The following is a 14103-nucleotide window of genomic DNA, read 5'->3' on the forward strand; positions in this document are numbered from 1 at the left end:
TCTCCTCCAAGCTAGAGAGACCCAGCTCCCTCAGTCTTTCATCATAAGGGAGATGTTCCACCCCCTTCATCATCTTTGCCGCTCTGCTCTGGACTCTTTGATGAAATGGTGGTAGGGAGCCAGTTACTTTTCACCTAAACTGAAAGCTGGGTAAACTCCCTGTTCTATCCTATTTGAACTATTCCTCATTACTTCAACATATCTTTTGTATCATCAGGAAACTGGTCACAAAAAAACTCCGCCTATCTTTGATATTAGGATTTATTTAACATTGAGAACTTTTACAATTTGCAATACTAACAGATTTTTCTCCCTCCTCTCAATTACAACATAAGGGGTTACCTAAATATATCCTGTCCTAAGCCATTTAATGCGTCCTTTTAAAGCATTTATGCAACACTTGCTGTGCACACTTTTAGATCTTCATTGAATAGTCTCAATACAGGTTTCTTTTATGGGAAGGTACTGGGGTAAAAGTTATGCTGGGTAAGTTAGGTTGGTATACATGTGAAAACAAGACAGAAATGCAGGGGGAGAGGATTGTTGCATAAAACAAGTTCAGAAACAAAGTTATTATCAGGCCTAATTTTACATATCAGACAAAAGCCTGAGTGAAAGGAAAATCATTAACTTCCGAAAATATATTTACTTTTCAAGAACAGATTTCTGGAGTAAAGGACACTTACTTATGAAGTTAACTCTACAACTGTTTTGTCAAAGTTAGTACTTCACCTAAAACCAGCTGATCTCAGGTTTCTGGAACAAAAAGGCTCTTTCCGCAATCAGAGTTTTACAGAGTCAGCATCTGAAACTCTACAAAAGAGTACTAAGGACAAAGTTAACTGAACCATATAAATGGTGGGAAGTGTTATGTATGTGGGAAGTGTTATGTATCTGTGAATAGTTTTAGACTCTGTGAGGCTTAATCTTTCAAAGAACTGAACCTTTTTACTAACACCTGAACTTCCCTATAGCTGAAGACTAATTTTCAAATCTAGCCCTGTTGTGCAACACATTACTACTTCATGAGTATAATAAATCAAACAGAATAAAGATTCCTAAATTACTTGGAAGGCAGGTGCATCAACATTCAACAGAAATCTGCAGTGGCACTTCAACCTCTACAAATATGTATTAGAGGAAATAAGTGTTAAGAACAACATCTATTTGTAAAGTTGGACATCTCAGCAAGTAGTATTTGTAACTCTTCAAGAGATTGCTGAAATTCCATGTCTCAGTGGAAAAGACAAGGAGAGGGAACCACCCATGTGAAAAAAAATGAAGCTTTATTATAACATTGAACAAGTACACTGATCTTCTAGCAGTAACAGAGAAAGGGAAAGCTGTTTCAGTTCTGACCTATTCCCCACTGACACTGTGGACTTAGGAAAAAAAGTACTCTGCATCATTCAAAAGACAGCCTGTCTGTCCTAGAAAACCTCTCTCTTCTAAAGGGCAGCTAAAAGGTACCTCTGAAAGACAACATGTCCAACTCTCCATAGTTATTAAATTACAGGCACTAGAGGGTGACCTTAGAGCTTGACTGGAGCAAAAAATTCCTAAATCTATTTTTGAACTCCCTAAATCTATTACCTTCCCCATCTATGCTGGCACATGAAATGGGAAAGAAGACACAGTACTGTTCTGCAAATACATGAAGTATAATCCATAATAGCCATCACAATGAAGATGGAAGTTAACCTATCCTGCAAAGTTATGCTGAATGAAATCCCTGTGCTAATTCAATTAAGGGACTGTGAAGGAAGAAAAACACGCCATCCCCACATCCAAGCAGAAACTGAAAATCTTAATCTAAGCTACATGTCAGTGGGAGGGGAAAACAAACAAACAAACAAACAAAACCCACAAAACAAAACCCCCAACACTCAAATGCTTTTTTAACATGTGTTTTAATTCCACCTTGTACACAAGCACTGTCAAATCTAGGATTTGTTTTAACAACACCATTATTTTTCAGGTTTAGGTTCACTTTTAGGTTCTAAGTTTACTTTTAGATTTTAGGTTTACTTTTGTTATCTGGGACACCAATATGTGTGTAATCAATTTTTTTGTTTTACTCTCAGTGAATCTTGAAATATCGCTGACCAACTAGCCTTTCCCCAATGACAAGAAAGAAATACTGAAAAGTTATTGTCATTCTCTTATCAGGAAGTCAGGAAATTTCCTATCTGAATCATGTATTTTCCCGAGTATATGTAAGTCTGTAAAATGAAAATTCTTGGGATCTTGAATAGCCACCTTTTATAATTCAGCCATATGTCCCTCATGCAATTACCAGAAAGTGTTGACAATAAAAAAGAAATTAGAAAGTACAAAAATACCTTGCTACTAGTACAAAAACTCTACAAATAATTTTGGTAGCAGGACAGTAATGGAGGCTGGAATTTACCTAATCTTATTAGTGTCTAACTGCAATAATCACTAAGACCTGACAGTATTAATAAATGTCTGTTTACATGTAGAAAAAGCTGTATCTTGGCAGTTTTTTCACAGAAGGCAGATGTTGATAACAACCACCCCAGGCTTTCTGTGACCTATTTAAAGGGCCAATATACTATTTCATTGTCCTCTCATGTTGCTGAAGCCTACACAGAAGAATTACCCACATTAATTTCAGCATGATTAGCTGTGGGATGCTCCCTCATTCAAACATGGTTTGATAGTAAAAGTGAGGGTTGCTGCTTCAGGTTCCCCTTAAAGGAATGAAAGCTTGAAAAAGGATGGAAATGAGAGGTTCACACACCTGGTGCTTGGGACAGTGAAGATGATCTGTATTAAGAAAATGTAAGTCTGCGTCACTGTGCACTGAGTTTGCAGGGATGTTAACCATGCTTTCTTCCTTTCTCACTATGTACTGAACCACTCAGTATCGGTGCAACAACAAAACACAAACATGCCACAGAAAAGTTTTGCTTCTCTTCCTCCACGGTTAATGTTTTTGACCATGAAATTTGTATCATTGCTTACAATATGATCATCAACAATTATTTCATTCATCTGACTTTCTGGTTCTGATTTAACTACAAATCTAGTCTCACTCTGTAATTTTGATTTAACTTCCTAGCTTTCATTTTACATAAAACACATCTCCTTCCATTCTTGATTTTCACACACAGTGACATTAGTTACTTGATCCAGAACTACTGTGAGGCTCAGAAGTAACCTAGTTGCAAGAGCAGGCTTGAAATATGATGATTTGTGATCTCCATCTTCCATGGGTCATGGAATTGATAAACTGTATCAGAAAGAAGGGGAAAGCTTCTATTGAAAAGACATCACAAGAGATGATCTACAGTAGCAAGAGGTAACTCTCCTCATCAGAGGCAAGACTGACGTGTTGTAAGACTAAGTATGAATCTATTTTGTCAGATTACAGAGGTATGAAATGACAGCTACAAAAAAGATTATTATATTATTCTAGAAGGAATGTACCAGCTGCTTCTGATGATAAGTAAATACAGGAAAATTACTGTAATAGGTAAGAGTAATGGAACTATAATAGTAACACCAATCTAATTTCCCCCCAAACTGCGACAGATTAAAGCAACAAACTATTAGCACACAGGATTAGCTCACAGACGAAAATGCTCTGCTCCTGTAAGAGCAGTTATGCTTTCACTCTAGTCCGCTGCTAACTGGTACTGTGTCTATGCAACATTTACTGTATATGGAATACCTACTTGACAAGAAATGCCAAGTAATCAATAAAAAGTATTTAATTTAAAACATGCTGTTATATAAATCCCTTCGGAAGTACACATGTGACTCTCCATTACAGTGCTCCAAGCTGGAATTCTATTCAAAACCTGCTCTGAAACAGCTCTCCTTTTTAATACCGAAAAGAATAAAGAAATGCTTCACACCAAAATCTTCATAATCAAAGCAGAGGCCTACGATACCTGGAAATTTTAAGTGCATTAATCAGGTTATGCTAAATATTATTAGCTTGCCTTGAACTCAAATATAGGCATATGGAAATAGTGTAATCAACAACAGCATGTAAGTATTTTTAACACCGTGATAGTATTGCCAGATATAACGTATATTTTACATCAGCATATAGGCAATGTGAATGCCCTGAAGAGATGAACAAACCTCGAGCTGGTTTTGAGTGGGAGAGCGTTAATTTTCTTCACAGTAGCTGGTATGGGGCTGTGTTTTGGATTTGTGCTGAAAACAGTGTTGATCCCATAGGGATGGTTTAGTTATAGCTGAGCAGTGCTGACACAGAGTCAAGGCCCTTTCTGCTCCTCACCCCAGCCCACCTGTGAGCAGGCTGGGGGTGCACAAGGAGCTGGGAGGGGACACAGCCAGGACAGCTGACCCCAGCTGACCAAAGGGATATCCCAGACCGTATGACGTCACACTCGGCATATAAAGCTGGGGGAAGAAGAAAAGGGGGATGTTGGGAGTGATGGCATTTGTCTTCCCAAGTAATGGTTGTGTGTGATGGAGCCCTGCTCTCCTGGAGATGGGTGCACGCCTGCCTGCTGATGGGAAGTGGGGAATGAATTCCTGGTTTTGCCTTGTATGTGCATGTGGTTTTTGCTTTACTTATTAAACTGTCTTTATCTCAGTCTGAGGGTTTTCTCACTTTTATTCTTCCAGTTCTTTCTCCATCCCACCAGAGGCGGAAGGAGTGAGCAAGAGGCCATGTGGGGCTTAGTTGCCGACTGGGGTTAAATCACAACAGACCTGTAGGGTTAGCTGCCTACCAGGGTTAAACCAGAACATAGTATTTGCAGGTTCATCCTTAATCACAAAACACTGCTTATTAACATTTCAATTTAAAATTTGCTCTCGCATCCTGCAGTTTTAACATACTGCTTCTGTTTATGAATGCCCATCTCTTTTTACCTGTCATTCCCAGTTTACACTTTAAGTAGTTATCTCAACCGAGACAAAATCATTGTTTTTCCATTTGGCCCTTTATTTCTCTGAACAACCTCACTATCTGTCTTAGCTGCCCTTCTACCACCTCCTACTATTACTGTTACACCATCTTTCTGCCCAATCCGGTCTTGGAGCTATTTCTCATTCTATATATTTTTTCTTTTATTTTTAAATCATATCTAATTAAGTTATCCCTCCCTAGCCTTGTTCACAGTAAACACTGTTTACCATTTGCCATTTGAACCCTTAATGTCATCCTGTCCATGGTCAGCTTTGGTCATCTCAGAAAGAAACGCAATCTTTTATAATGCTATGCACAACAATTTCTTTGGGTAACACATGACTGTTTCCTGGAAACCCTCTTTTCTCATGCATTTCAGACAGTGTATAGTTGAATCAGACACCTGGAAGGTTTTGAAGTTGCAGTACCATGAATCAGTTACACATAAAGAAGTTATTTTCTATTGAGGTCCATTTTGAGAAAAAGCAAATGGGTAAAAAATATGCCTGAATGCTAATTCGTGTGATAATTAAAGTGCTCTCTTGTATTAAATAAATCAAATCCTATGCTATGAAACTTCCAAATAATGCTGAACCCAAAATACAAGAATATCTTTTTTACAATGTTTTGTTTTCTTCTATTTTAAAATTAATTTTAGAAAGAGGCAGGAGATTAAAATAACATGAAAGTCTGTCATATAGTTAAAAGACTTTATCATTAATTATCTACTTTGCAAAAGAAAATGAATCCAACACTTATATACAACCTTCTACTCAGACTTTGAAAGGGGCAGTAGGAAATTGTTACAAAGTGAAGAAAGATTGTAACACATGAATGTTACCTTCCCAACGAGATACAGAGTAAAACCCTATAAACTATTCAGCTGAGTTTGTAGGGAGAAGTTCATTCTTTTTTAGAAATTGTTATGGCAAAAATCTCTTTATCTTCTGGCAAAAGAGGCCTGGCTTCATACAGACAATAAGCACCTTTTAGTTAAACTTTTTTTAAAAAGCCAAATACAGTTGAAGAACTCTCTTCATTGCACAGCTTGTCAATTTGCTATTACTTTCACTAAAATATAGAGCAACACATTTCACTCTGCTGCTGCATGCATATTAAAGCATCAGCCTTTGTGCTTCTGCAAAGTGACTGGCATATCTTATCGTCTCCCACTCCTCTGCCATCCTGCAAGTATGCTGCCCTGACCATCATCTTCATATCTGATGCTTCCCCATGACACTGTCATATAAGCCCTGCCAGTTTCATCCTGTTCAGAAGGCACAACGGTTTCATGTGCTCCAGTTTCCCCACTTTTCTATATGCTGGTTATAAAAGGAAGGAAAAGGTCAACACACATCAGAAGCCAGAAGACATCAGTATCTTCAGAGCGTACCTCAAAAAACAGCATAGGATAACAGACATGAGAAGAGCATTTGGGGAGAAAAGGCAAGGAACATCATCCTTGTGCACCTGTCACCCTGCCTCCCAAGGCAGCGGATCCATAACTCAAAAAGTACGTGACCAACAGGCATGCAAGAGAAAAATGCAATTAGTTCATTTAGGTGACTTTACAAATTATTTTGCTTGTGGCACATCTAGCACAAGAATTCAGAACTTTCAGTCCATACCAGTGTGTGTTCATCCTCAACACTTTTCTTTCCCTTATGTAGCAAAAGCATTTTTTCAGACACACTTGAATAAACATGGTTTTCTTTTTATTTCTTTTTTTTTCTCCCCTAATTCAAACACCAAATAATTATTATTTTTTTTGTTAAAACTATTTGCACTTCTCTTGGTGAAACCTGGCTCTCTGGCAGACCATCTCATCTCACATGAGATCTTTAGACAAGGCCTTACGCCCTGTGCTACTTTTGGTACAGAGCTGTAGCTTGTATTTCAGATGAGCTCCCACTTGTGTGATACAAATATGCTATCATTCTGCTGATTTGTTACATTCTTGTTTCTGAACACACAGTCCAAAAATAAACTCACAAAACAAGATTGCTAGCGTGGTAATCCGAGCTGTTGCTCACTCAATCCCAGGGACTTCCAGTTCTGCTGTTTTCTCTTTTTCTCCCTTTTCCTAGAATGGTAGCACATTTCTCTCAGATACATTAACTAACATTTCTCTGTTCAGACCATGTATTATTTTGCCACATTTTCTCTGTAGCCATGGTTTTTCTATTATTTTCTACTCCTACTGTTATTTATTTATATATTTTATATGCTGTTATTCATTCCCCAGATTCTTATTTAAAATGCCATATAAAGAAAACAGCATCCTACTGGACACTTCTGGTCAGCTACCCAAAAAAGAACCAAATACATATGTACATGTGTTTGCTCTCAGTATAACTTAGGAACTTAAAAATTTCAGAAACTTACTACAAAGACTTCAAACTTTGTAGAAAGTTCTTGAAAAAGTTCTAAATTCCTAAGCTACACTGAGAGCAGGCAGACATACGTGGCTTGGTTGGGGTTTTTTTAAGCTAACCAGAAGTGTCCAGTGGGATGCAGTTTTCTGAAAGAGATTTTTATGCCTTTGTCACTAGTTAGTACCCACATTGCCACAACTACTTCAGACTGTAAGCAATTTAAAAGAGCTAAAATAAGGCAGCACTTTATTAAATTGATAGTAAGTACTGATATGAGTGAATATTAGCTATCAAGTCAATCAATATATTGGTCTATATAGTCTATATTCTTCCAGTCAGTAATGAAGGTGTCCGATTGGTTGCTGAGCAAACTACCCAACAGTTCCCTGTTCCAAATCAAGGAACATGAAGACATTTTCAGCTTCCCATGACAACCCAACAGTTTTAGAGTAAGCTCCTTTGCTGTTTTAAACTCTCTACTGAAGCAAATTCAAATGAAAGTAATCATTTATTTAGCAATCACACGCTCTTACACGCCACATGTTTACATGTTACTGTTTTGTTCCCTATTTGCAGTTCTCCTGTTATTTGCTGGAAAAAGAAGCAAGAATATGAAATCTCTGTTCTTACATGGCTCTTGGCACTGCTATCCTTGCATTCATGAATATCTTGGACATTCTCCTGCCCAGACGTTATGCCCACCCAAACACTACAAAGCTGTTTTGACAAATCGACTGATTTTCACTCTGGAATAGCTCATCAGTACACAGATAAGCATCACATCAATAAGCTCCTGGGCTAAGTTCTACCTCTCAAATGTAACCGTCATGCAAGAGGGAGACATAAACCCGATGCAAGATGTTGTGGCACTTGGCGCTATCATCTTGGTGGCAGTAAGAACACATCTTTAATGGTCCAAGACAACTGTCAGCCAAAGTGTAGAAAGACTTTGAAGGCTGGTAGAGAGTTCATGAAGACACAGGTTTTGTCCTACTGTTACACAGATGAACACACACATACATAAGCAGCTTTCCATAAAGTGAAGATATGATGCACTAGAATGCACTCAGGGGTATAGAACAACATTTCAAGATGGGCATCTGCTGCGTACCACTACTGTGGTACACGGCTTCATATTTCTAATGAGTTGATGAGAACTGTTAACATTTGTGGGAAGACAGTAACATGGACAGTAACATAGAAGAATGGAAGAAACCCACCTTAAGGAGTTCATAATGTTGAATACCATTCACACCAATGTCCGGATCGATGGCAGATGGGACAGAATAGCGAGAATTAATTGCTGTGTTTTCAGGGATAGAGATGTTAATAACTGTTGAGGGGAAGAGGGGAGCATTGTCATTTATATCCTCTATTAGGAATCTGATCTTGACCAGTCTGAAAACTTCATCAGGCAAAACAGCAACCTCCACTTCATAAAAGCAGCGATTCTCACTGAAGATGCCAGAGCACAGCTTCTCTCGATCGATGCGGTTTGCAGTTGTGAATATCTCACCAGTGTTCTCCTCCACCCGTACTAGTGGTACATCCCCAGTCTTATAGACAAGCTTGAACTGTAGCGGTGAGGAAAGGGGCACATCTGGGTCCAGCGTTAGGTTAAGATCCTTGAGCAAATTGCCAATGAGGACATTTTCAGGCAGTTCTTCCCGCACGGTATAATTCTTCTCCTGTGCGCCAGATTGAAATACAATACAGGCTAATAAGACTGCCAAGAGGTAGGTTCCAGACAGCAAGTCCATCTCCAGAATGACTAATGCGTATTTGTGTAGAACACCAAAAGCTGGAAAAAGGAAAAGAAAGAAAGAAAAATTCTTTAAAAGTTACAGAATATCGTGTTCTTAAAGTGATTGAGACATGAACAGAATAGCTTTCTTATGGCAAATAACCTGAACTGTTTGAAAACCTTACTAGTAAAGTGACATTTGACTTAACAATCCTTCATAAAATGTATAAAATTTCTTGCACAATTTGTTACTTAAAACTGTTTACTAAACACTGAGGTAGGAATCTTGGAACTGAATCAGAGTGAACGAACAAATAAACAAATCCCTATTTCCAGCGGAAGGTTTCCCTTTGCTTAAGAAAACCTCTTCCTTTGAACCTTCTGCCACATTGTCCTCATTTTTTTTGTTTCCAAAGAAAAAAAATAGGTAAGAAGTTTGCAAGCAACCATCTGCTGAGAACCAGATCTTTTCATACCTTTTTCTCAGAGTTGGAAAACTAAGAACACTTGTCTTAATTTTCCCCCAAGTTCTGCACTGACAAAATTATGTAATATTTGTTAACAGAAAAGAAACCTGACTGGTTTTAATACAGGAACTTAAACTAACAAGAAAATGTTACCTAGGTGGAGTTTGGTAAACTTCAGCCAACAATGGGTGGAATCTAGCACAGAGACACTAATACAGTAGTTCCTTTAAGATGACAAGATTCAATTTGGTCTTCAGAAGTAAAGATAAATACAAGTATTCAATTTATTGAAATTTGGATTAGGTGTTTAAAAAGCAGTGCAAATCCCAATACAAAAGGAAAACAACAAAACATCAAAAGTTTTCAACATAGAACTAAAGCTAAAAGCCTTTCCCTGGCAGGAAGGGTAAAATTGTAACCCTCTTAGTGTCCCAACTGCCCACCATATTGCCAGATATTCTCCATTTGGATAGTTACCGTTAACTTCCAAGACAGCTAAAATTTCTTTTGCTTTCTTCAATTTTAGGGAAGAAAAAAAGAAAAGAAAAGAAAAAAAAAGAAAGAGACTATGCAGCAATAATTTCCCTTCTGATCTGCAACAACATTTAATGCATATCCTGGAGAATGAACTGTAAGAAATTTCATATAATTTTAAATCTGGTGATGTCTGATCCTATGTACTCTGAGACACCAATACCTTTAAAATGAGATACAGTTTTGTTCTCAGATGAAGAAAATAAAATTCTGTACTTTTCAACCTAGTTTCTGAATAACAAACAATACATTCTCCTCTCAAGGTAGCTAACAACCTCAAGAAAGATGGAAGTAATTTACAGATACATGCAAGCATCTATGTACCTACAGCCTTCAGCTGAGAACTTTTAGAGAAAAAACAGATTATTGAACTCCATGTATAGAATATACTGCTTTGTCTAATCTTCCCATAATTCTGCCCTTCCAGAATTTAGTATAATCTAGGATAGCGCTTCTGTAAGGTAGATGTTCCAACAGTTCCATCTAGAATGATTTTTTTAGTTAATGAAATTCCAGCTTCTACCAGCTTAGCATCTGTTTGAAATATACCTGTACTAACTCATCTACACTCTTTTCATTGGGCAGGTAAGAATGTATTTTTTTCCTGCCTTGTCTGATTTTATTCTCCCTGTCATAGCATAGATCGATTTACTCCTGCAGATGAAGTTGCAGTGGTTGAAGAAATTACTGAAGCCAGTAATTTTCTTCACCTGTTAGTTACTGCCTTTCAGCAGTACCACTTTCAGGGCAATGTAAATTAAAACATTTGACTTTGCAGTGAAACACATTAGGAACGATTAATATTGCTATTCCATTTAAACTCAGCAACCTGGTTTTGATTGGGAGTAACATATAAAGAACATTCCAACATGATCTACAAGGTGTATCTTTCCATGTCAGCATGATTTAAACTGTAAAGCATTTTCTGGCGTTACGATTATACAAAAGGAGCAACGTGAAATAAAAATCCAGTTCTGCAAGTCTTCACTTATGAAAAAAGGCATTGCTCACTGGAGTAATTCAATTAACCTGAATGAGATCGCCGACATGGGTGAGAACTGAACATGCAGTTTACATGGCATAGTTACTACATTACCTGCAGTATGTTAGTAATTCACTGACTTATTTGCAGTACTTTAGTAATTCAGTATAAGGCACAACACAACACTGAACAGGCATTCAGGAGTGAAGAAGCAGTGTACTATAAACAGCCATTTTATAAATCCATTATAATATTAACCTCTAAATATGTTAATAAGGAAGTAATCAGCAGATACTGATTATCATTAATGCTAACACTATGGTAGCAGCATGAGTTTAATGAAAGAACTGTGGTGATATTGTACAAATAGATTAGTTTGACTATCATGATTTTATTTGTTAACTGTCTTAGATTTCTGTAAACACATCAGCAATTGTCAGCCCACTAAAGTAATCGCTCATGAACATTCAACCTGCAGAAAGCTCTTATTTCAGGAAAGTACATTTTTGTAGCCACTATTATTAAAATAAATGTATTTACATTGTTTGCATGCAAAAAACCACCAGTAAAAATGTATGGGTTACAACGAAGAGTTCATCTTTAAATGTTCCACTCAAAACAAAATTTCAGAATGGTATCATGTTCCATGCATACTGGATAGCACTGTTCCGCCACTTTTTCTTCTCTACTAAAAGTTAAACTGAAAAACAACAAAACAGCGTAGTAAAACCTTCACATCCTTATGCTTAGAGTAGTATTTTAAACTTAAAGTTCATTTCTGAGGGAAGGAAATAATAAAATAAAAAAAAAAAAAAAAACAAACCCACACCATAACTATAAACCAAATTCCAGTCCCTGTCCCAAATTCTTCTGTGACAATATTGACGTAAGGATTGCCTACAAATTATAATAATGTGAAAGTATTGTATAGTCATGTGCATACATCTTCCAAATAAATAACGTTACACTAAAAAAAATCTTTCCATTATTATCAAGGTTTTCAATGTTACATTGCTCCTTTCTTTCTAGTTACGAAGATACAAGGACTTTTAGTCACACTCAAAACAAAAGCTTGTGTTTTACAAACATGACTCAAGTTTTCTGCTTAGATATACAGTGGAACATCTCATGCCATGGGGAAAGCGTTGTTCTTAAAACAACCTGTTTATATAGTCATAGCTGTATGTTGCCTGTCATTTGTGCCATAGAATTGACAGGAACACTATAGCAACAGCAATGCAAGGAAAAAGAGCATGAGGTACTTTCTAGCAACGAAGCATTGTCCTGAAAGACATTTATGAAATCAGAGGCTTTATAATGACATATGCTATTTCTGATGACATACACTCTCTCATATTTGACTACATATCATAAATATACATACCACAAAATGGGAAAACAATATAAATCTGAAAGCGAAAGGAAAGGCTAAAGAAACTGCAAATGGAAATAGCAGAGTCAGACGAAACAGGACAGTAAGAGAAACTGTCAAAATAGAGCATATGAATGGTAACAGATGGTGGAAAAAGGCAGAGATGAACTAAGACAGACAGACAAGATAAAAATACAAAAAGGAAAAAGAAAGGAACTGGACAGAAAGACAGTCACAGTACAGTGTGGGAAAACAGGCTTTCTTGATGACTGGAGTATAGAGGCAAACAAAAAAAAAGTACAGAAGGCTAAATAGAGTAGTCCAGCTCTAAAGAACCTTTCGTAAGCTCCAGCACTCACTAACGCTTTTAAGGCGGTAAAAAAAAATTAAGAACAAATAAAATTGTTTAACAGAAGGTAACATTAAGCTTGCCAAGCTATTTTTCCAGCTTTCAAAAGAATGCATTGATGTCTGTACTGCTGACTTCTGTAACTAGTTAGGCAAATGGCCCAGATGGACAGGATGGAGGGTAGGAGGGGAAAAAAAACAATTTGAGGTTTGCTGTCTTTCATCTGTGTATCTATGCACTTGAGTATACTCGCCTTTTTTGCCCACTATACTAAATATTAATGACACAATTTAAATATTAACATTGTTCATTATTATCTTCCTTTAGCAGCTGTCAAATCATACCCTGAAAAGTAGACAGAATACAAAAACTTTAACTACTTAATGGCGTATGACGTGAAGGAAGAATCTAAATCTCTTCTTTATACACAAGGCTCTATCTGGTCCCACTTGAGTCAGAATCTCTGTAACTTATTACAGGACTCAACTGCTATTTCTTAATTAAGAAGATCACAGAAAAGTTGTAAATGTAGTAAAGAGTTCAGGTGTCCACTTTGGACGAAAAGGCAGCACTATTTCTTGATACCTGGGTTCAGATTTGACTTAAGAGTAGGAATAAGCAAGCTGTGGTAATATTTTGTAACTGCTAAATCAAGTTTTAAGAAAAAAAGCATCTGAGAGTATTTAAAAAATTTAGGAATACTACATTGAAGTCCAAAACTACAGCAATATCCACATACTGAAATCATATGAGAAAGAAATCCTGAAAATTTCACTCCCATTCTTATCTTCATACTCCTGAACCTATCTTAATTACATGGACAAATTTCACTAGGATACCACACTTTTTCAATATAATATCCTTTTCATTTGCTGCTAATCCACTGTGGACTCCTTAAATATGAGTATTTAAATCCCTGTGTTAAAAAAGTGTTTCTCAAGCAAAAGATCTCCATGACATGGTCTCTATTTGTCAGTCAATAGCACAATTATTACATTATTTGACTGAAGAGTGAGCTATTTACAACAATACCAGTTCACAAAGGCTCCCTCTAAAGTGTCCATGGATAATTAAGCAGTCCTATGCTATATGCCAGAGCTTTTGGATTTCTAAATCATGTTGATACGGATTTCAACTTTATCCTGTAGACTTCAGCTGCTGGATTATGAGATAGGATCTTTTCTGGTGCTGCAGGTTTTTAGTATTTAGGTTTTTGGTTGTTGGAGGTTTTCTTTGCTGTAAGCCACTCATATAGCTGAATACAGTCTATTCTTTGTCACAACATGTACCACGTTTCATTTAAAGAACTGGTTGGTTTTGATGGTGGTTAACTTTTAAAAGAAGTTAGAGACTTTACTAGTATTT

At 36.9% G+C, this 14103-nt stretch overlaps 1 protein-coding gene across 1 annotated transcript in view; it reads right to left on the bottom strand.

The window, feature by feature from the left end:
- Nucleotides 1-9050, bottom strand: part of PCDH11X (protocadherin 11 X-linked) — a 326814-nt gene extending 317764 nt beyond the window's left edge. The window contains exon 1 of the mRNA XM_086470673.1: nt 8511-9050. Within this exon, the coding sequence (XP_086326799.1) occupies nt 8511-9050 (540 nt within the window). The remainder of the gene's footprint in view (nt 1-8510) is intronic.
- Nucleotides 9051-14103: the final 5053 nt, after the last annotated feature.

The sequence above is a fragment of the Leptosomus discolor genome, chromosome 9 (genome assembly GCF_034619465.1).
Source record: "Leptosomus discolor isolate bLepDis1 chromosome 9, bLepDis1.hap2, whole genome shotgun sequence".
Taxonomy (NCBI): Eukaryota; Metazoa; Chordata; class Aves; order Leptosomiformes; family Leptosomidae; genus Leptosomus; species Leptosomus discolor.